General features: G+C 47.5%; 2 protein-coding genes across 2 annotated transcripts in view; one reads left to right on the top strand and one right to left on the bottom strand.

Annotated features, from left to right (window-relative positions):
* Positions 1 to 6,421, bottom strand: part of ING5 (inhibitor of growth family member 5) — a 42,871-nt gene extending 36,450 nt beyond the window's left edge. The window contains exon 1 of the mRNA XM_063915840.1: positions 6,289 to 6,421. Within this exon, the coding sequence (XP_063771910.1) occupies positions 6,289 to 6,325 (37 nt within the window). The 5' untranslated portion in view covers positions 6,326 to 6,421. The remainder of the gene's footprint in view (positions 1 to 6,288) is intronic.
* An 87-nt stretch (positions 6,422 to 6,508) lies between these two features.
* Positions 6,509 to 23,399, top strand: part of DTYMK (deoxythymidylate kinase) — a 30,164-nt gene continuing 13,273 nt past the window's right edge. The window contains exons 1-3 of the mRNA XM_063915841.1: positions 6,509 to 6,883; positions 14,525 to 14,633; positions 15,879 to 15,969. Coding sequence (XP_063771911.1) covers positions 6,754 to 6,883; positions 14,525 to 14,633; positions 15,879 to 15,969 — 330 coding nt within the window. The 5' untranslated portion in view covers positions 6,509 to 6,753. The remainder of the gene's footprint in view (positions 6,884 to 14,524; positions 14,634 to 15,878; positions 15,970 to 23,399) is intronic.

Below are 23,399 nucleotides of genomic sequence, written 5' to 3'. Positions count from 1 at the left end.
GACATCTTAAAAAGGTAGACGTTTTGTTTTTTTTTAGGTTTTTGGGGTTCAATTTTTAACATTTAGCACACAGCCCCAATTAGTGTACTGCTACACTGGCCATGCTTCGGGCCATAGTGCCTAGTACAAGTTACCGTTCCCAATCATAGTTTACGTGGATCATAAAATATGAAAAAGTTATGCATGGCGTCGAAAATAACGAGATTTATGGTAAGAACTTACCCTTGTTAAATCTTTTTCTGCGATGTACACTGGGCTCCACAAGGATTAACATCGGGGTGTAAAGTAGGATCTTGATCCGAGGCACCAATAGGCTCAAATCTTTGACTGTTCCCAAGATGCACAGCGCTGCCTCCTCTATAACCCCGCCTCCGTGCACAGGAGCTCAGTTTCGTTAACCAGCCCAATGCAGTAGCAGGTACTAGAGAAGACAATCGCTCGTAGCCAATTACACCACACAATCACCACAGGAGAGGGTGTCAGCGGCTATGCCACACCAACCCAAAGAATCTAAGTGCATCAGGGTGGGTGCCTTGTGGAGCCCTGTGTACCTCGCAGAAAGATTTAACAACGGTAAGATCTTACCATAAATCTCATTTCCTGCTGCAGGGTACACTGGGATCCACAAGGATTAACATCGGGGATGTCCTAAAGCAGTTCCTTATGGGAGGGGACGCACTGTAGCGGGCACAAGAACCCGGCGTCCAAAGGAAGCATCCTGGGAGGCGGAAATATCAAAGGCATAGAACCTTATAAACGTGTTCCCTGAGGACCACGTAGCCGCCTTGCACAATTTTTCAAGGGTCGCACCACGGTGGGCCGCCCAAGAAGGTCCAACCGACCGAGTAGAATGGGCTTTGATGGTAGCAGGAGCTGGACGACCAGCCTGTACATAAGCATGTGCAATCACCATTCTGATCATCTGGCCAGAGTCTGCTTGGAAGCAGGCCAGCCACGTTTGTGAAAACCGAACAGTACAAACAGAGAATCAGATTTCCTAATGGAGGATGTTCTCGTCACATAGATACGGAGAGCATGTACCACATCCAAAGACCGTTCTTTGGAAGACAACTCAGGAGAATTAAAGGCCGGAACCACAATCTCCTGGTTAAGGTGGAATGAAAACACCACCTTGGGTAAATAACCCGGTCGCGTTCTAAGAACCGCCAGGTCACGATGAAAAATCAAATGGGGTGGACTTACAGGATAAGGCACCCAAGTCCGAGACCATTCTAGCTGAAGCAAGAGCCAGCAAAAATAGCACCTTAAGGGAAAGCCACTTAAGGTCAGCAAAGGCAAGAGGTTCAAATGGAGACTCTTGCAAGGCCTCCAGTACCACCGACAGATCCCAAGGGGCCACAAGAGGTACATAAGGAGGCTGAATCCGCAACACGCCGAGTGAATGTATGAACATCCGGAAGGGCAGCTATCTTTCTCTGAAACCAAACCGACAAGGCAGAAATGTGAACCTTGAGGGAGGACAGACGCAGGCCTAAGTCCAGGCCCTGTTGTAGGAAGGCCAACAGTTTGGCCGTGCTAAACTTGAAAACATCATGATTGTGAGACGTACTCCAACTAAAGTAAGCATTGTAGACCCTATGGTAAATCCGAGCAGAAGCCGGCTTATGGGCCTTCAACATAGCTTGAACGACCGCCTCAGAAAAACCCTTGGCCCTCAGGACGGAAGCTTCAAGAGCCATGCCGCAAAAGCCAGACGGGCCAAGTCCTAGTAAACACAAGGGCCCTGAACGAGGAGGTCTGGACGTTATGGAAGTAGAAGGGGACGATCTAGCGAGAGGCCCTGTAGATCGGGAGAACCAGTGCCGTCTGTAGGTTTGCTCCTTCTTGCTTGAACTTCCGTATTACTCTGGGCAGGAGTGACACAGGAGGGAACACGTACGGCAGTCGAAAGCTCCATGGGATTGACAGAGCATCCACGAATGCTGCTTGAGGATCCCTTGTCCTTGCTCCGAAGACCGGAACCTTTTGATTGTGTCGTGACGCCATCAGGTCCACATCTGGAAGGCCCCACTTGTCCACGAGAAGTTGAAACACCTCTGAATGGAGGCTCCATTCTCTGGCGTGTATGTCCTGACGACTGAGAAAGTCCGCTTCCCAGTTTAGGACCCCCAGAATGAACACTGCGGATATGGCCGGCAGATGGCGTTCTGCCCACTGAAAAATCCGTGATACTTCCCTCATTACCATGCGGCTTCGAGTGCCGCCTTGATGATTGATGTACGCCACCGTGGTGGCATTGTCCGATTGTACTTGAACAGGCTTGTTCTGTATTAGATGCTGGGCCATTGTCAACACATTGAACACTGCCCGCAGTTCCAGAATATTTATCGGGAGTAGAGACTCCTCCTTGGTTCACCGACCATGAAGAGAGTGTTGTTCCAACACCACGCCCTAACCTCTCAGACTGGCATCCGTCGTCAGAAGGACCAAGTTGGATATCCAGAAGGGACGGCCCCTGCTCAACCGTTGGTCCTGAGGCCACCAGCTCAGTGACAGGCGGACCTCCGGAGACAAGGAGATCATGCGAGATCTGATCCGGTAAGGGCGTCCCACTTGGTCAGAATTAACTTCTGCACAGGGCGAGAACATAATTGAGCATACTCCACCATGTCGAAAGCCGACACCATGAGACCTAGTACTTGCATTGCCAAATGTATCGACACTTGCGGAAGAGATAGGAAGCATTGAATCCTGTCCTGAAGCTTCAGGACTTTCTCCTGAGACAAGAACAACCGTTGGTTGAGTGTGTCCAATAACACTCCCAGATGTAACATGCTCCGAGCAGGAACCAGGGAGGATTTCTTCCAGTTGATCAGCCACCCGTGGGCTTTCATGCACTGGACCTTCAGATCGAGAGGACACAGGAAAAGTTCTGGGGAATTTACCAGGATCAACAAATCGTCCAAGTACGGTAGGATCCTGACCCCTTGACGGCGGAGTGTAGCCATCATGACCGCCATTACTTTGCCGAAAACTCGGGGAGCCATTGTCAAACTAAAGGTTAACGCCCGAAAATTGGTAATGAAGGTTGCCCACCGCAAACCTCAGATACTGCTGATGAGACACTGCAATAGGAATATGCAGGTAGGCATCCTGTATGTCCAGGGAGACATAGTCCCCAGGCTCCAAGGCCAGAACAATAGAGTGCAGAGTTTCCATACGAAACTTGGAGACCCACACATGCTTGTTCAAGGACTTTAGATTGAGAATGGGCCGCGAGAACCCGTTCGGTTTCGGGACTAGAAACAGCGGTGAATAGTACCCCTTGCCTCTCTGAGCCAGAGGCACCTGTACTACCACTCCTGTGGTCAGAAGGGAATGTACCACCGAATGCAGATTGTTTGCCTTTGTCGGGTCCAGAGGAACATCTGTCAGGCAAAATCGATGAGGGGGACGATTCTTGAAGGGTACGGCGTAACCTCGAGTGACGACTTCCCTTACTCAGGCATCGGAAGTGGTCTTCAACCACTCCTGGGTAAAACCTAGAAGTCAGCCCGAGGGCCCTGGGATCCCCCAGAGGGAGGCCCGCCCCGTCATGCTTGTCAGTTTTGAAAGCAGGCTGACAGGCAGCCCAGGCTCGTTTCGGTCTGGGCTTGGCAGGTCAGGAAGCACGAGCTTGCCTGACCTTTTGCTTTACCTGGAGGACGAAAGGGCAGAGGGAAAGTACTTTTAGCCTTCTGTGCGGAAGGAGCCGTACTAGGTAGGCAAGCTGTTTTAGCAGTAGCCAGATCAGACACAATCTTATTGAGGTCTTCTCCAAAGAGAATGTCTCCCTTGAAAGGAAGCACCTCCAGGGTTTTCTTAGAATCCATATCCACCGACCACGATCTCAACCAAAGGATACGTCTGGCCAAGACAGACGTAGTAGCAGCCTTGGCCGCCAGCACCCCGGCATCTGAGGCCGCCTCCTTAAGGTACAGAGAAGCCGTGGTAATATAAAAGAGAGACATTGTCAAGCATGCTCAGATGCATTGGAAGGCAGCTCCGCCTCAAGCTCCTGAGCCCACGCCTCAACAGCTTCAGCAGCCCATGTTGCTGCAATGGTTGGCCTATGCACAGCCCCTGTTGGGGTGTAAATCGCTTTCAAACAACCCTCCACAAGTCTATCCGTCGGTTCCTTCAGAGAGGTGACGGTAGTTACTGGCAGAGCAGAGGAAACTACCATGTGCACCACATGAGAATCTACAGGCAGAGGAGTTTTCCAATTCTTACATATCTCTGCAGAGAGAGGATAGCGAGCCAACAGTCTCTTATTTGGTGTGAATTTTGTCACCGGATTTTCCCAGGATTCCTGACGTATGTCAATCAGGTGTTCAGAATGAGGTAAAACTTGTTTAACCACCTTCTTACGTTTGAACCTATCTGGCTTTTTAGAGACAGCCTCATCAGACACCTGAAGAATGAGCCTAATGGCCCCAATCAGATCAGGGACATACACCAATGACTTCCCTTCCCCATCAGAAGCATCTGAGTCAGTGTCTGTGGGATCAGTATATGCACAATCCTCCTCAGAGGACGAGTCCGGGATAACAGTGGATTAGGAGGAAGTAATAGCCCGTTTAGAAGACGACTTAGTCTTAGGCGGGCGAGAGTGACACTTAGATTTAGTCAGTGACCGGTTCAAATGCTGTAACTGAGTAGAGATTTGATCTGCCCATGGCGGATTAATAGCAGGGACCATAAACTGCTGCAATGGCACAGGTGGTCCCACAGGGGGCGTCAATTTAGATACAATCGAGTTTAATAGCGTGGAAAACGTAGCCCAAGGTGGGTCATTTGTTGCCCCCAGTGCTACGGACCCACTGTGAGGTAAGGAACCCCCTGAACCTGAACTCTGCTGACAAATTTTCCTCCAAGATGTCTGCAGCGTCATCACCATGCAGTGTGGGAGAAGCCCCAGCTCCGATACCTCTTGTAGCTGACATAATAGTAAGCACAATATTGGGCAACCGGGTACAATTCGTAACAGCGATATACCTAGCAAGAACTCCCCGCGAAGTGAGACTGTGGCAGCACAATTACCCTGCAGCAGAAATCTAAATTTACTGCTAGATGTACTCAAGTGTACATACACTTAGACACAGATGGATTATGAATCTGTTCATCCCCAAACACATAAGCCATTACATATGTTGCTATACACATGCACCTCAACAAATTATAAAACTGCACATGTACATCTGGGAGACCTGTGCTTGGTAAGCGTTCTAACACATGTAAACAATACTGGCACAGTGGTCAACCCTGGGTAACGTCAAGTGAAATTAAAATACAATAGTACATAGCAAAAATAAAAAAGCCTAAGTATAGGTATAAATATATGCTGTTCTTCTGCTAATGATTTCACATATTGTTATTGCAACAGAGGTGATTTACATTTCAAACCACAGTTTAAAAAGTATTTAAGGGGTATATGTGTCAATGCTTGAGCGAGATCCCACCGATATAGAGTGGGTCCTGACATGAAGTACAATGGAAACTGGACATTGTTATTTATATAGAAGAAAGTAATAGCTCAAAATTTTCTGCAGAAATTCAACAAACTGGGGTAGTCTGCACATAAGCTATATACACTGTATTAATGCTTAGGCGGGAGGACTGGGTTGTATAAAATGGATTTAGATAACCTGTACTTTTAGTACAACTACAAGCACAATTATAGCCCTAAAGTGGGGAATTCCGCAGCAGCTGGGAAGGCTACAGGCAGCCACAAACACAGAGACTGGCTACACATAACGCCTAAACACCAGAGCTCAGACCATGGTCCCTGGCTTCCACCAGGACCAGGTACACAATGCTCTGCTCCTAAATTTCCCACTTCATAGTTCAGGATTGCAGTCACATACTGTATGGTGTACTAGATAAGTGATGGTAAGGGAGGCTCTAGCACAGGCGACTGCCTTCATAAAGCAAGAGCAACGTGCAGGGGAGCAGTGGCCATACTGCAGGGACTGACAGATGTGCCTCCTCTGCACTGTGCCACTTGCAGCGTGACCACAGTCTGCACAGCTGTTGGTGGAATACTCCACCTTGACTGACTATTGAAGCAACGATACATTTTGAATAAAGTTTAATTTGTACGCAAAAAATGTTACGTTACCGTAATTACGTCACCACGTATTGAGGCTGCACGACGAGTGCGTGCCCGCAAAGTGGTGACGCAGTTCTAATTACACACTCGGGTGGATTATTATTCTAACGTTTACACGCCGACCAATGACACCCGCCCGTGCACAGCCTGCTAGAAACCCCAGGTTCCATACTCACTGTCCAAATAGTGCTCGAGGTACATCGCAGTCGCCATGTTCGCCAAACCCGACCGCTTCCTCCCTCAGATCTCACTCCCGCTCAACCGCGTTCTGGATTATTCATGAGCAGCGCGCTTCCGGGGTGGCGAGGTGGGCGTGTCCTTGATTAATATTCATTAGGTTGATATCGCTGGTGGTGGAGGACAATCCGTGCTCGCCACTGTGCGGCTACGTTGCTTACCTTTGGAATCACGTGATCCTATCTCGACTCCGATTGGTGATTCTAGGGGAGGGTGGAGAACGTTTGCCAATCGGGTAGCGGGGTTTGAAGTGCCATTGGCTGATGAGTCTCACACGGAGCGCTGATTGGAGGAGGGTCACTGAGCCTGAGTGTGATTGGCTGCGGTGAGCGCGGCATTTCTGAGTCTGACAGCCATTGGTGATTCCCCCTGTTATCGCTCTCCCTGGACTGACTAATTGGGAAATGGCTGCGCTACGCGGGGCACTGATTGTATTGGAGGGGGCTGACCGGGCCGGGAAGAGCACGCAGGCCCGGCGACTGGTGGAGGCACTGCGGGATCGCGGTTACCAGGCCGAGGGCCTGCGCTTTCCAGGTAACGTGGCTCTATCTGCCAGCTATGTTCTCTGGCTCCCTCCTACACCTTCTGGTCGCCGTTTTGTCTGTAGTTTTGAGCAGGGTGACTAATCTGTCGGCATTTGCAGCTGGTGCCCATCATGTGTAGGAGAAATATAATAAGTCCCACAGTGACCTGTTGGCAGTCAGATCATTCTGTATCTAGTGCTTCTAGGGTACCTTTGGCACCTGATTACTGTTCAGCAGCCATAGGGTCCATTTACAGGGCAAATCCATGACTGAGTTGTGGCATTAAGACTGTTTCCTGGGCATGAAATAAAACTTATTTTCGTTTGCAGCCCATAGAGATGTGCAGGAATATGATCCAGCTCTACCATAATTCTCAGCAACGGGTGAACATGGCTGACACTTGAACCCCAGCTGTGGTCTAGTGATGGCCATTAGTCAACTTTGATTAGAAACTGGTTTTGGTTTTACTATTGATTGCTGAGAATCAGATTTCCTATCATCGATAGTTGCCATAGTTGGCTTGTCACATTTGCAGACAGTGGGCCTAATTCAGGTTGGATCGCTCCTGCTAGCCGTTTCCAGATCGTTGGGAAGCTGTGCATGTGCAGAATGGGAACTGTGATCGCCTCTTCCTGATTAACAGGCGTTTGTGGGGGTGGACAGGAGTGACTGGTGTTGCCCGAAACAGGGACGTCCCCCCCCATTTGCCGGGAGTGACAAGGCTAATGACTGCATCACAAGAGTTTAATGTGTGTTCTTTAAATGCATTCAATTCTCATACTAGTGGTGCAGTGCTTTTTCCCTTTATTTATATGGACTACATGTACAAACCCTATTGAACTATATGGGCCATGGAAATAAATGGGAAAGCTCTGGGGAACTAATTTGGAGTTTTTGTTATCACAAGTTGTATTTTTTTTTTACTGATGGTGGATTTTAGCTGTAGTCGGAAGGCAAAATATATTCAGGTAAATAAATGGTGAACTCTTTAATGACTGCTATATGCTCAAGGCTTGTCCATCATGTGTAGGAGAAATATAATAAGTCCCACAGTGACCTGTTGGCAGTCAGATCATTCTGTATCTAGTGCTTCTAGGGTACCTTTGGCACCTGATTACTGTTCAGCAGCCATAGGGTCCATTTATAGGGCAAATCCGTGACCGGCGATGACTGAGTTGTGGCATTAAGACTGTTTCCTGGGCATGAAATAAAACTTATTTTCGTTTGCAGCCCATAGAGATGTGCAGGAATATGATCCAGCTCTACCATAATTCTCAGCAACGGGTGAACATGGCTGACACTTGAACCCCAGCTGTGGTCTAGTGATGGCCATTAGTCAACTTTGATTAGAAACTGGTTTTCTCTAACGTCCTAGTGGATGCTGGGGACTCCGTCAGGACCATGGGGAATAGCGGGCTCCGCAGGAGACAGGGCACATCTAAAAAAGCTTTTAGGTCACATGGTGCGTACTGGCTCCTCCCCCTATGACCCTCCTCCAAGCCTCAGTTAGGTTTTTGTGCCCGTCCGAGAGGGTGCAATCTAGGTGGCTCTCTTAAAGAGCTGTTTAGAAAAGTTTTTTTTTAGGTTTCAATCTCAGTGATTCCTGCTGGCAACAGGATCACTGCATCGAGGGACTTAGGGGAGAGATTTCCAACTCACCTGCGTGCAGGATGGATTGGAGTCTTAGGCTACTGGACACTTAGCTCCAGAGGGAGTCGGAACACAGGTCAGCCTGGGGTTCGTCCCGGAGCCGCGCCGCCGATCCCCCTTACAGACGCTGAAGAGACGGCAGAACGGAGGTCCGGAAAACAGGCGGCAGAAGACTCCACAGTCTTCATGAAGGTAGCGCACAGCACTGCAGCTGTGCGCCATTGTTGTCACACGGCTCACTGACTCAGTCACGGAGGGTGCAGGGCGCTGCTGGGGGCGCCCTGGGCAGCAATATAATTACCTTTAGTGGCAAAAGAAATACATCACATATACCCATTAAGGCTATATGTATGTATTTTGACCCAGGCCAGTTTCTTAAAAACCGGGAGAAAAATCCCGCCGAAAAAGGGGCGGAGCTTATTCTCCTCAGCACTCAGCGCCATTTTCCTGCTCAGCTCCGCTGGTGAGGAAGGCTCCCAGGACTCTCCCCTGCACTGCACTACAGAAACAGGGTAACAAAGAGAAGGGGGGCATAAATTGGCGATATTTATATATTAAGAGCGCATATATAGTAAACAACACCTTCTAGGGTTGTTTTTATACATTTATAGCGCTTTTGGTGTGTGCTGGCAAACTCTCCCTCTGTCTCCCCAAAGGGCTAAGGGGTCCTGTCTTCGATTAGAGCATTCCCTGTGTGGCTGCTGTGTGTCGGTACGTGTGTGTCGACATGTATGAGGACGATGTTGGTGTGGAGGCAGAGCAATTGCCGATGATGGTAATGTCACCCCCTAGGGAGTCGACACCGGAATGGATGGCTTTAGTTATGGAATTACGTGATAATGTCAGCACACTGCAAAAGTCAGTTGACGAAATAAGACGCCCGGCAAACCAGTTAGTACCGGTTCAGGCGTCTCGGACACCGTCAGGGGCTGTAAAACGTCCTTTACCTCAGTCAGTCGACACGGGTACCGACACAGATGAATCTAGTGTCGACGGTGAAGAAACAAACGTATTTTCCAATAGGGCCACACGTTATATGATCACGGCAATGAAGGAGGCGTTACAGATCTCTGATACTGCTGGTACCTCAAAAAGGGGTATTATGTGGGGGGTGAAAAAACTACCTGTATTTTTCCCAGAATCAGAGGAATTGAATGATGAAGCGTGGGTTACCCCCGATAGAAAAATGCTAATTTCAAAGAAGTTGTTGGCATTATACCCTTTCCCACCAGAGGTTAGGGCGCGCTGGGAAACACCCCCTAAGGTGGATAAGGCGCTCACACGTTTATCAAAGCAAGTGGCGTTGCCGTCTCCTGATACGGCCGCCCTCAAGGATCCAGCAGATAGGAGGCTGGAAACTACACTGAAGAGTATATACACACATACGGGTGTTATACTGCGACCGGCAATAGCCTCAGCCTGGATGTGCAGTGCTGGGGTAGTGTGGTTGGATTCCCTTGACTGAAAATATTGAGACCCTGGATAGGGACAGTATTTTATTGACTCTAGAGCAATTAAAGGATGCTTTTCTTTATATGCGAGATGCTCAGAGGGATGTTTGTACTCTAGCATCAAGAGTAAACGCGATGTCCATATCTGCTAGAAGAAGTTTATGGACGCGACAGTGGTCAGGTGATGCGGATTCCAAGAGGCATATGGAAGTATTGCCATATAAAGGAGAAGAATTGTTTGGGGTCGGTCTTTCGGACCTGGTGACCACGGCAACTGCCGGCAAATCCACCTTTTTACCTCAGACCCCTTCACAACAGAAAAAGACACCGTCTTTTCAGCCGCAGTCCTTTCGCTCCTATAAAAAGCGACCAAAAGGACAGTCTTATCTGCCGAGAGGCAGAGGAAAGGGTAAGAAAGGGCAGCACGCAGCCCCTGCCCAGGAACAGAAGCCCGCCCCGGCTTCTACAAAGCCATCAGCATGACGCTGGGGCTTTACAAGCGGACCCAGGAACGGTGGGGGGTCGACTCAAGATTTTCAGCAATCAATGGGCTCACTCACAAGTGGACCCGTGGGTCCTGCAGATAATATCTCAGGGTTACATGCTGGAGTTCGAAAGGTTTCCCCCTCGCCGGTTCCTAAAGTCTGCTTTACCAACGTCTCCCTCAGAAAGGACGTCTGTTTTGGAAGCCATTCACAAGCTGTATTCTCAGCAGGTGATAGTCAAGGTACCCCTCCTACAACAGGGAAAGGGGTATTATTCCACACTATTTGTGGTACCGAAGCCGGACGGTTCGGTAAGACCTATTCTAAATCTGAAATCCTTGAACCTGTACATACAGAAATTCAAGTTCAAGATGGAGTCACTCAGAGCAGTGATAGCGAATCTGGAAGAAGGGGACTTCATGGTGTCCCCGGACATAAAGGATGCTTATCTGCATGTCCCAATTTACCCCTCACACCAAGGGTATCTCAGGTTCGTGATACAAGACTGTCATTATCAGTTTCAAACGATGCCGTTTGGTTTGTCCACGGCCCCTCGGGTCTTTACCAAGGTAATGACCGAAATGATGGTTCTTCTACGAAGAAAAGGCGTATTAATTATCCCTTACTTGGACGATCTCCTGATAAGGGCAAAGTCCAGAGAACAGCTGGAAGTCGGTGTAGCACTAACCCAGGTAGTGCTTCAGCAACACGGGTGGATTCTGAATCTTCCAAAATCTCAATTGACCCCGACAACTCGTCTGCTGTTCCTGGGAATGATTCTGGACACGGTTCAGAAAAAGGTGTTTCTCCCGGAGGAGAAAGCAAGGGAGTTATCCGAACTTGTCAGGAACCTCCTAAAACCAGGAACGGTGTCAGTACATCAATGCACAAGAGTCCTGGGAAAGATGGTGGCTTCGTACGAAGCGATTCCATTCGGCAGATTCCATGCACGGACATTTCAGTGGGATCTGCTGGACAAATGGTCCGGATCGCATCTGCACATGCATCAGCGGATAGCACTGTCACCAAGAACAAGGTTGTCTCTCCTGTGGTGGCTGCAGACTGCCCATCTGTTAGTGGGCCGCAGATTCGGCATACAGGACTGGGTCCTGGTGACTACGGATGCCAGCCTACGAGGTTGGGGAGCAGTCACAAAGGGAAGAAACTTCCAGGGCGTGTGGTCAAACCTGGAGACGTCTCTTCACATAAATATACTGGAGCTAAGAGCGATCTACAATGCTCTAAGTCTGGCAAAACCGCTGCTTCAGGGTCAGCCGGTGTTGATCCAGTCCGACAACATCACGGCAGTCGCCCACGTGAACCGACAAGGCGGCACGAGAAGCAGGAGTGCAATGGCAGAAGCGGCAAGGATTCTGCGCTGGGCGGAGAATCATGTCATAGCACTGTCAGCAGTGTTCATCCCGGGAGTGGACAACTGGGAAGCAGATTTCCTCAGCAGACACGACCTTCACCCGGGAGAGTGGGGACTTCATCCAGAAGTTTTCCACATGATTGTGAACCGTTGGGAAAAACCAAAGGTAGACATGATGGCGTCTCGCCTCAACAAAAAATTGGACAGGTATTGCGCCAGGTCAAGAGACCCTCAGGCAATAGCTGTGGACGCTCTGGTAACACCGTGGGTGTACCAATCAGTGTATGTGTTCCCTCCTCTGCCTCTCATACCAAAGGTACTGAGAATTATACGGAAAAGAGGAGTAAGAACGATACTGGTGGCTCCGGACTGGCCAAGGAGAACTTGGTATCCGGAACTTCAAGAGATGCTCACGGAGGATCCGTGGCCTCTACCTCTAAGAAGGGATCTGCTTCAGCAGGGACCTTGTATGTTCCAAGACTTACCGCGTCTGCGTTTGACGGCATGGCGGTTGAACGCCGGATTCTAAAAGAAAAGGGCATTCCAGAGGAAGTTATTCCTACCTTGATTAAGGCTAGGAAGGAAGTGACTGTACAACATTATCACCGCATTTGGTGAAAATATGTTGCGTGGTGTGAGGCCAAGAAGGCTCCAACGGAAGAATTTCAATTGGGTCGATTCTTACATTTCCTGCAAGCAGGATTGTCTATGGGCCTAAAATTGGGGTCTATTAAAGTTCAAATTTCGGCCTTATCAATTTTCTTCCAGAAAGAATTGGCGTCAGTGCCTGAAGTACAAACTTTTGTCAAAGGTGTACTACATATACAACCCCCAATAGTGCCTCCAGTGGCACCGTGGGATTTGAACGTGGTTCTAAATTTTCTCAAATCTCATTGGTTTGAGCCGTTAAAATCGGTAGAATTAAAATACCTTACATGGAAGGTAACCATGCTGTTGGCCCTGGCTTCTGCCAGGAGAGTTTCAGAGTTGGCAGCTTTGTCATACAAGAGCCCATATCTGATATTCCATTCGGACAGGGCAGAATTGAGGACACGTCCTCAATTTCTCCCTAAGGTGGTTTCGGCATTTCACTTAAACCAGCCTATTGTGGTGCCTGCGGCTACTAGCGACTTGGAGGACTCCAAGTTACTGGACGTTGTCAGAGCATTAAAAATATATATTTCAAGGACAGCTGGAGTCAGAAAAACTGACTCGTTGTTTACATTGTATGCACCCAACAAGATGGGTGCTCCTGCGTCTAAACAGAAGATTGCACGTTGGATCTGTAGCACAATCCAACTTGCACATTCTGTGGCAGGCGTGCCACAGCCTAAATCTGTAAAGGCCCACTCCACAAGGAAGGTGGGCTCATCTTGGGCGGCTGCCCGAGGAGTCTCGGCATTACAACTTTGCCGAGCAGCTACGTGGTCAGGGGAGAACACGTTTGTAAAATTTTACAAATTTGATACCCTGGCTAAAGAGGACCTGGAGTTCTCTCATTCGGTGCTGCAGAGTCATCCGCACTCTCCCGCCCGTTTGGGAGCTTTGGTATAATCCCCATGGTCCTGACGGAGTCCCCAGCATCCACTAGGACGTTAGAGAAAATAAGAATTTACTTACCGATAATTCTATTTCTCATAGTCCGTAGTGGATGCTGGGCGCCCATCCCAAGTGCGGATTGTCTGCAATGCTTGTACATAGTTATTGTTACAAAATCGGGTTATTACTGTTGTTGTGAGCCATCTTTTCAGAGGCTACTTCGTTTTGTTATCATACTGTTAACTGGGTTCAGATCACCAGTTGTACGGTGTGATTAGTGTGGCTGGTATGAGTCTTACCCGGGATTCAAGATCCTTCCTTATTGTGTACGCTCGTCCGGGCACAGTACCTAACTGAGGCTTGGAGGAGGGTCATAGGGGGAGGAGCCAGTACGCACCATGTGACCTAAAAGCTTTTTTAGATGTGCCCTGTCTCCTGCGGAGCCCGCTATTCCCCATGGTCCTGACGGAGTCCCCAGCATCCACTACGGACTATGAGAAATAGAATTATCGGTAAGTAAATTCTTATTTTGGTTTTACTATTGATTGCTGAGAATCAGATTTCCTATCATCGATAGTTGCCATAGTTGGCTTGTCACATTTGCAGACAGTGGGCCTAATTCAGGTTGGATCGCTCCTGCTAGCCGTTTCCAGATCGTTGGGAAGCTGTGCATGTGCAGAATGGGAACTGTGATCGCCTCTTCCTGATTAACAGGCGTTTGTGGGGATGGACAGGAGTGACTGGTGTTGCCCGAAACAGGGACGCCCCCCCCCCCATTTGCCGGGAGTGACAAGGCTAATGACTGCATCACAAGAGTTTAATGTGTGTTCTTTAAATGCATTCAATTCTCATACTAGTGGTGCAGTGCTTTTTCCCTTTATTTATATGGACTACATGTACAAACCCTATTGAACTATATGGGCCATGGAAATAAATGGGAAAGCTCTGGGGAACTAATTTGGAGTTTTTGTTATCACAAGTTGTATTTTTTTTACTGATAGTGGATTTTAGCTGTAGTCGGAAGGCAAAATATATTCAGGTAAATAAATGGTGAACTCTTTAATGACTGCTATATGCTCAAGGCTTGTTAAATGAGTAACTTTGAAATACTGATCAATATACTGTGTTCTCTTGTGTCACTTGTGATCTGACAGAGAGAACAACTGAAATTGGACGTCTAGTTGGCTCCTACCTTGAAAAGAAAAGCGACATTGAAGATCACACTGTTCACCTGCTGTTTTCTGCCAACCGCTGGGAGCATGTGTAAGACTGATCAGAGATGATGGCTATCACTTTGTTTGGCTATATAATCTTCAATAATATCATGTTAATCACACTGCTTGGAAATCTGCATAAAGCTGGTAACCCACACTACTACTGCATTTTTTGGGGGTAGTCGTACATTCTCAGTGAACGGAAGTAAATACTGCAGATATTGGTGCAATCTATTTCCGGAGGGATTTGTTTTTTTTTTTTGCTTTGGTCATAACAGGAAAGTTTTCATTTTTAAATGGGTGATTTAAACAACATAAAGACTTCTTAGTTTTAAACTTGAATACATTTCACTATGTTCTTATTCTGTGTGCTAAAATGATTACCTTAGTAACATAAGCATCCGTACAACACTTTAATAGAGACAGCTAGATATCGGTGTGGCTCAAAACGCACACACCTATTCAATGATCTATTCTGAATCCGATCATTGAATTTCCACTTTAAAGATCCACTACACTTAAAATAAAAGCTGCTAGTAATGTATTCACAGTAGATGTTACAAAATCTACTGTGATGTTGGGTGCAGTCACAGCTTATAAATATCTAGGCCCACTTGGTCACTTTGTGCCGTGCCTTGGGTCCATAGCTGTAATTGTGCTGTAAAGAGAATGTTCTGTACTTCATCAATTGCCTCTTTAGTTGGTGTAAAGGTATTTTCTCCTTCATCCACTAGGGGCCACTGGAGTGCAGATACAATGGGGATATAGTAGGCAGTAACTGGGAGCTGGTACTTTAAATTTATAACAATGTGACTAGCTCCTCCCCTACTATGTCCACCCTCCAAGTCAGTCTTATTTTAGTGCCCAAGGGGGCTGGTCACTTGGGTCTTTTCTGAAGATTTTTTTCTTTCCTTTTTTTTTTTTTTTTTTTTTTTTTTTTTTTTCTTTCTTACACTCACAGACTGGCAGCTCTGCCACTGCCAGTCTGCAACGCGGGAAGCTGCCGGCGGGGTCCCATTGCCTCTTTAGTTGGTGTAAAGGTATTTGCGTCATCTTTCCAACGAGTTCAGGACACTGGAAAAAGCTTTCTTTTTACTGACTTAGGGAGTGAAATACCTCTGGGACACCTTTTCCATGGCCCTCCTTAGACAACACTATTATCCAGTGTGATTTAGTTTAGTTTTAGTCAAGCCTGTAGTAGTTATATAAACTCTGAAAGCTGCATGTACCGTGATTAGGCTTTTGGTGACTAATATGTATTGCATTTTGTTTTTTCTCCCTCCTCCCACTGTAGTCCTTTAATAAAAGAGAAGCTGAGAAGTGGGATCACTCTTGTAGTGGACAGATACGCTTTTTCCGGAGTGGCATTCACAAGTTCCAAAAAGGTGACTTCAAACAGATTTTCTCCATATACTAAAATATTGTGCAGAGATATACCCTAAAGTGAACAAAGTGTTTTCAGTAATATTGTGCAATGAAACCCCAAAATGCAGCTAGTTGTGTGTACCAGAGTAATGCATCCAATTTACTCAAAAGATAACGGATAGAAAGAAGATAGATACACTCCAGCGCTAGGGGGAATACCACATTCAACCCTGTGCTGTGTAGATTTCCACACAAACACCTGTCACCAACAAGAAATTAAATTGTGAAACTTAACGTCAGGAAGTTGGAATATGAGCCAGCAGGCTATTCTCAATTCGTAGATTTCCACAATGTTTACATGTAAAGAACAAAAAATATATAATAGTGCAGACTATCAAAACAAGATTGAGAATTTATTCAAGAGATCCACTTACAAACAGAAGGTTTAAAATCAGCTTGATGGTAATTCCACAATGGCAATGCAGCATGTACCAGATGTATCAATTCAGATGTTAATGATCAGCCTTTCATGTAGACTCCATGGTGAGGCAATAGATACCATAAAAAAAGAAATGCAGATAGTGCAAATACGTATAAACAAACAGAGTTTTAATACAGATATGCACTTACAAACATATGTACAAGACTCAGCATAAGTCCCCCACTGGCAAAACAGCACAGGTAGCTTCTGATCTCCAAGATGTTTCCAAGGAATCGATCAGAACTCTCTTCCGGATTGTGAGTACGGTAGCACACCCACGGGTTTTGGCCAAATACGGTATCCTCAAGAAGCCACGCTAGACACATTTCAGACCCAAAAGTCCTTCCTCAGTAGCGTGGCTTTAACTCTCCATACTGTCCTTATATCCTCCTGAAATCGGTGATCACAGGTGTCCCCGGTCACCGCCGATCGGCGCCGCCTGCAGACCGTGCATGCGCGCCATAGCTGGAACCGGAAGTGACGTCACGATTTGCGTTCCACTTTACCGGAAATAGTAATTTTGCGTTCCACAGTCAGTTTCCCATGTCCTACAACAAAAATTATACATAACTACTTGAAGAACTGCATTGAAAGCCACCCTATACCATACTAATATGCTTCCTGTATTGTTCCATGTAAACATATTTAAAAATAGGTGATACTGTGTCCCTTTTACATGTACAGTACATATGCAACATATGTATAATTTGCCTTGTATTTATAAATATGAATGGGAAGTGGTATGGAATGGATGAGGCGATTTCATTTATGTTCCTTTTGTGATACTTCTGTTGTAGTTTAAACTGACATAAATTATCTCAATCTTCATGTAAGTACCTGCAAGCCACATTCTATCCCCTTCTAAATGAATCAGCTTTGTTTAGGAGTATGACCAGCTCTAAAGTTTCATATTCTTTAGATACCACAGGTGAGAGCACACTTGAATCATGATCAAATAGTTTTATTCTAAATCCCAAGAAACAAGAATATGGTTTCGGAACACCATTAGGTCATGCCAATAAACGTCAACTTGCGAAAGCCACCGCTTATTAAATTTACTCCCTAGTCTCTTTACCTCTGATGAAATATCCCTTACAGGCTTCAGGATTTCAGAGTAATTATACATAGTCTTTGTAAAACTCCAATTTTATAGCTCCCTTATTAATAGAAAATGTATACAAGAGTTAACCTGTTGTGATTTATAGCATAGCCAAACAACTGGACTTACACTTGGGGGTTGAAAATTACAGAACACTGAACATGTGCGTAATCTTGGTGTTGTCATCCGGTACCTCATTCTTTCATCATAGGAACATAGCCAGAATCAAGCACTTAATTCCATCAGAGGATCTGCCTAAAGTCATACATGCATTTGTATCTTCATACCTAGACTACTGCAACGCCCTCTACCTTGGTCTTCCAGTAAAAGACTTGCACAGCTACAGCTGGTACAAAACGCAGCTGCCAGGCTGTTAACCAACCGCCCCGTTCCAGCCACATAACACATTCTCTACTCCCTGAACTGACTTTCAAAGCCTTACATGACCAGGGCCCAAGGTACCTGCAGCAGTTTCTGATCCCTTCTGATTCCCGTTGGGAATGCCTGCACTAAAGTCTTTGTGATGATCCCAGCTCATGGTGAATTTACTGTCTGACTTGTCTTAAATATTGGGCCACAAAACTGCAGCATGTACAATGTGTATACATTTGTTGTACTTTTATCATGTCATTTTGTATCTCCTATTAGAAAGATATTATTCGCTTTCTCTTTTCTCTATCGTCCTAAGTGGATGCTGGGGTTCCTGAAAGGACCATGGGGGATAGCGGCTCCGCAGGAGACAGGGCACAAAAGTAAAGCTTTTACAGGTCAGGTGGTGTGTACTGGCTCCTCCCCCTATGACCCTCCTCCAGACTCCAGTTAGATTTTTGTGCCCGGCCGAGAAGGGTGCAATTCTAGGTGGCTCTCATAAAGAGCTGCTTAGAGAGTTTAGCTTAGGTTTCTCTAACGTCCTAGTGGATGCTGGGAACTCCGTAAGGACCATGGGGAATAGCGGGCTCCGAAGGAGGCTGGGCACTCTAGAAAGATCTTAGACTACCTGGTGTGCACTGGCTCCTCCCACTATGACCCTCCTCCAAGCCTCAGTTAGATTTCGTGCCCGGCCGAGGTTGGATGCACACTAGGGGCTCTCCTGAGCTCTTAGAAAGTTATAGTCTTAGAATTTGTTCTTTTCAGTGAGACCTGCTGGCAACAGGCTCACTGCAGCGAGGGACTAAGGGGAGAAGAAGCGAACTCGCCTGCTTGCAGCCGGATTGGGCTTCTTAGGCTACTGGACACCATTAGCTCCAGAGGGATCGACCGCAGGCCCAGCCTTGATGTTCGGTCCCGGAGCCGCGCCGCCGTCCCCCTTACAGAGCCAGAAGCAAGAAGATGGTCCGGAAAATCGGCGGCATGAAGACTCAGTCTTCACCAAGGTAGCGCACAGCACTGCAGCTGTGCGCCATTGCTCCTCTCACACACTTCATACTCCGGTCACTGAGGGTGCAGGGCGCTGGGGGGGGGCGCCCTGAGGCAGCAATAAAAACACCTTGGCTGGCAAAAATACCTCAATATATAGCCCCAGGGGCTATATATGAGGTAAATACCCCTGCCAGAAGTCCATAAAAAACGGGAGAATAGGCCGCGAAAAAGGGGCGGAGCCTATCTCCTCAGCACACTGGCGCCATTTTCCCTCACAGCTCCGTTGGAGGGAAGCTCCCTGGCTCTCCCCTGCAGTCTACAAGGGTTAAAAAAAGAGAGAGGGGGCACTAAATTTAGGCGCAGTATACATTATATATATAGATATAAAGCTATAGGGGACATAACTCAGTTAGTCCCTGCAGTATATAGCGCTCTGGTGTGTGCTGGCATACTCTCACTCTGTCCCCCCAAAGGGCTTTTGTGGGTCCTGTCCTCGTTTAGAGCATTCCCTGTGTGTCTGCGGTGTGTCGGTACGGCTGTGTCGACATGTTGAATGAGGAGGCTTATATGGTGACGGAACAGAGGCCGATATATGTGATGTCGCCCCCTGTGGGGCCGACACCAGAGTGGATAGAGAGGTAAAAGGTATTAACCGACAGTGTCAACTCCTTACATAAAAGGGTGGATGACGTAACAGCTGTGGGACAGCCGGCTTCGCAGCCCGCGCCTGCCCAGGCGTCTCAAAGGCCATCAGGGGCTCAAAAACGCCCGCTCTCTCAGATGGCAGACACAGATGTCGACACGGAGTCTGACTCCAGTGTCGACAAGGTGGAGACATATACACAATCCAATCCGTGACTTGATCCCGGCAATAAAAAATGTGTTATACATTTCTGACTTTAACCTCTATAAATGGGTTTTAGGTTTGGGGAGAAAAAACAGGCAGTGTTTTGTTCCCCCATCAGATGAATAAATGAAGTGTGTGAAAACCGTGGGTTCCCCCGTTAAGAAACTGGTAATTTATAAAAAGTTACTGATGGCGTACCCTTTCCCGCCAGGAGGATAAGTTACGCTGGGAGATATCCCCTAGGGTGGATAAGGCGCTCACACGTTTGTCAAAAAAAGGTGGCACTGCCGTCTTAGGATACGGCCACTTTAATAGGTACCTGTTGATAAAAAACAGGAGGCTATCCTGAAGTCTGTATTTACACACTCAGGTACTAGACTGAGACCTGCAGATAGTGCTGCTGCAGCGTGGTTGGTGACCCTGTCAAACAGGGATAATAGTTGGCAAACATAAAAACATATTAAAGACGTTGTCTTATATATGGGGGATGCACAGAGGGATATTTTGCCGGCTGGCATCCAAAATAAATGTAATGTCCATTCTGTCAGGAGGGTATTAGAGACCTGTCACTGGACAGGTGATGCTGACTTAAAAAGCGCATAGAGAGCCTTATAAGGGTGAGGAATTATTTGGGGATGGTCTCTGGGACCTCGTATCCACAGCAACTGCTGGGAAGAAATAATTTTACCTCAGGTTTCCTCACAGAAAAAGGTACAGTCCTTTCGGCTTCAGAAAAGCAAGCGAGTCAAATGGCGCTTCCTTTCTGTACAGAGACAAGGGTAGAGGGAAAAAGCTGCACCAGTCAGCCTGTTCCCAGAATCAAGATTCTTCCCCCGCCTCCTGTGAGTACACACCATGACGCGGGTGCTCCACAGGTGTAGCCAGGTACGGTGGGGGGCCGCCTCAAAAATTTCAGCAATTAGTGGGCTCGCTCACAGGTGGATCCCTGTTTCTTCCAAGTAGTATTTCAGGGGTACAAGCTGGAATTAGAGATGTCTCCCCCCAGCCGTTTCCTAAAATATGCCTTGCTGACAACTCCCTCAGGCAGGGAGGCTGTGCTAGAGGCAATTAATAAGCGGTATTCCCAGCAGGTAATACTCAAGGTGCCCCTACTTCAACAAGGACGGGGTTACTATTCCACACGGGTTGGGGTACCGAAACCGCATGGTTCGGTGTGACCCATTTTATATTTAAAATCCTTGAACATAAAAAAATTCAAGTTCAAGATGGAATCGCTCAGGGCGGTTATTGCAAGCCTGGACGAGGGGGATTACATGGTATCCCGGGACATCAAGGATGCTTACCTGCATGTCCCCATTTACCATCCTCGCCAGGAGTACCTCAGATTTTTGGTACAGGATTACCATTACCAAGTCCAGACACTGCCGTTTGGACTGTACATGGCACCGAGGGTGTTTTATCAAGGTAATGGCCGAAATGATGATACTCCTTCAAAAAAAGGGAGTTGTAATTATCCCGTACTTGGACAATCTCGTTATAAGGGCGAGGTCCAAGGAGCAGTTGGTAGTCGGGGTAGCACTATTTTGGAAAGTGCTACAACAGCATAGGTGGATTCTAAACAGTCCAAAGTCACAGCTGGTTCCTATGACACGTCTACTGTTCCTGGGGATGGTTCTGGACATAAACCAGAAATAGTGTTTCTCCCGGAGGAGAAAGCCAAGGAGTTGTCATCTCTAGTCAGAGACCTCCTGAAACCAAAATAGGTAGCGGTGCATCATTGCACGCGAGTCCTGGGAAAAATGGTAGCTTCTTACGAAGCAATCCCATTAGGCAGGTTCCATACAAGAACTTTTCAGAGGGACCTGTTGGACAAGTGGTCCGGATCGCATCTTCCGATGCATAGGCTGATAACCCTGTCTCCAAGGACCAGGGTATCTCTACTGTGGTGGCTGCAGAGTGCCCATCTTCAAGAGGGCCGCAGGTTCGGCATACAGGACTAGGTCCTAGTGACCATGGATTCCAGCCTTTGAGGCTGGGGGGCAGTCACATAGGGAAGAAACTTCCAGGGACTTTGGTCAAGTCAGGTTATTTCCCTACACATAAATATTCTGGATCTGAGGGCCATTTACAATGCCCTGAGGCCAGCAAGGCCTCTGCTTCAAAACCAGCCGGTACTGATCCAATCAGACAACATCACGGCAGTCGCCCATGTAATCAACAGGGCGGCACAAAAAGCAGGATGGCGATGGCAGAAGCCACAAGGATTCTCCGATAGGCGGAAAATCATGTGTTAGCACTGTCAGCAGTGTTCATTCCCGGAGTGGACAACTGGGAAGCAGATCTTCTCAACAGACACGACCTCCACCCGGGAGAATGGGGACTTCCTCCAGAAGTCTTCCAATAGGATTGTACACCATTGGGAAAGGCCACAGGTGGACATGATGGCGTCCCGCCTTAACAAAAAGCTATAAAAGATATTGCTCCAGGTCAAGGGACCCTCAGGCGATAGCTATGGACGCTCTGGTAACACCGTGGGTGTACCAGTCGGTTTAGGTGTTCTCCCCTCTGCCTCTCATACCAAAGGTACTGAGAATAATAAGAAGGCGAGGAGTAAGAACGATACTCGTGGATGGCCAAGAAGAGCTTGGTACCCAGAACTTCAAGAATTTATATCAGAGGACCCATGGCCTCTGCCACTCAGTCAGGACCTGCGGCAGCAGGGGCCCTGTCTGTTCCAAGACTTACCGCGGCTGCGTTTGACGGCATGGCGGTTGAACGCCGGATCCTGAAGGAAAAGGGCATTCCGGAGGAAGTAATTCCTACGCTTACTAAAGCCAGGAAAGAGGTTACAGCAACTCATTATCACCGCATATGGCGAAAATATGTTGCATGGTGTGAGGCCGAAAGGGCCCCAACAGAGGAATTTCAACTAGGTCGATTTCTGCATTTCCTGCAAGCAGGAGTGACTATGGGCCTTAAATTGGGTTCCATTAAGGTACAGATCTCGGCTCTGTCGATTTTCTTTTAAAAAAAGAACTAGCTTCAGTACCTGAAGTTCAGACATTTATAAAAGGAGTGCTGCATAGTCAGCCCCCGTTTGTGCCTCCTGTGGCACCTTGGGATCTCAACGTGGTGTTGAGTTTTCTTAAAATCACATTGGTTTGAACCACTAAAAACCGTGGATCTGAAATATCTCACATGGAAGGTGGTTATGTTATTGGCCTTGGCTTCTGCCAGGCGAGTATCAGAATTGGCGGCTTTGTCTTGTAAAGGCCCTTATTTGATTTTCCATATGGATAGGGCAGAATTGAGGACTCGTCCCCAGTTTCTCCCTAAGGTGGTGTCAGCGTTTCACCTGAACCAGCCTATTGTGGTGCCTGCGGCTACTAAGGATTTGGAGAACTCCAAGTTGCTAGACGTTGTCAGGGCCCTGAAAATATATGTTTCCAGGACGGCTGGAGTCAGAAAATCTGACTCGCTGTTTATCCTATATGCACCCAACAAGCTGGGTGCTCCTGCTTCTAAGCAGACTATTGCTCGTTGGATTTGTAGTACAATTCAGCTTGCACATACTGTGGCAGGCCTGCCACAGCCAAAATCTGTCAATGCCCATTCCACAAGGAAGGTGGGCTCATCTTGGGCGGCTGCCCGAGGGGTCTCGGCTTTACAACTTTGCCGAGCAGCTACTTGGTCAGGGGCAAAC

This window comes from Pseudophryne corroboree, chromosome 4 (assembly GCF_028390025.1).
Source record: "Pseudophryne corroboree isolate aPseCor3 chromosome 4, aPseCor3.hap2, whole genome shotgun sequence".
In the NCBI taxonomy this organism is placed as follows: domain Eukaryota; kingdom Metazoa; phylum Chordata; class Amphibia; order Anura; family Myobatrachidae; genus Pseudophryne; species Pseudophryne corroboree.
This window is presented reverse-complemented; position numbering and strand designations above follow the sequence as displayed.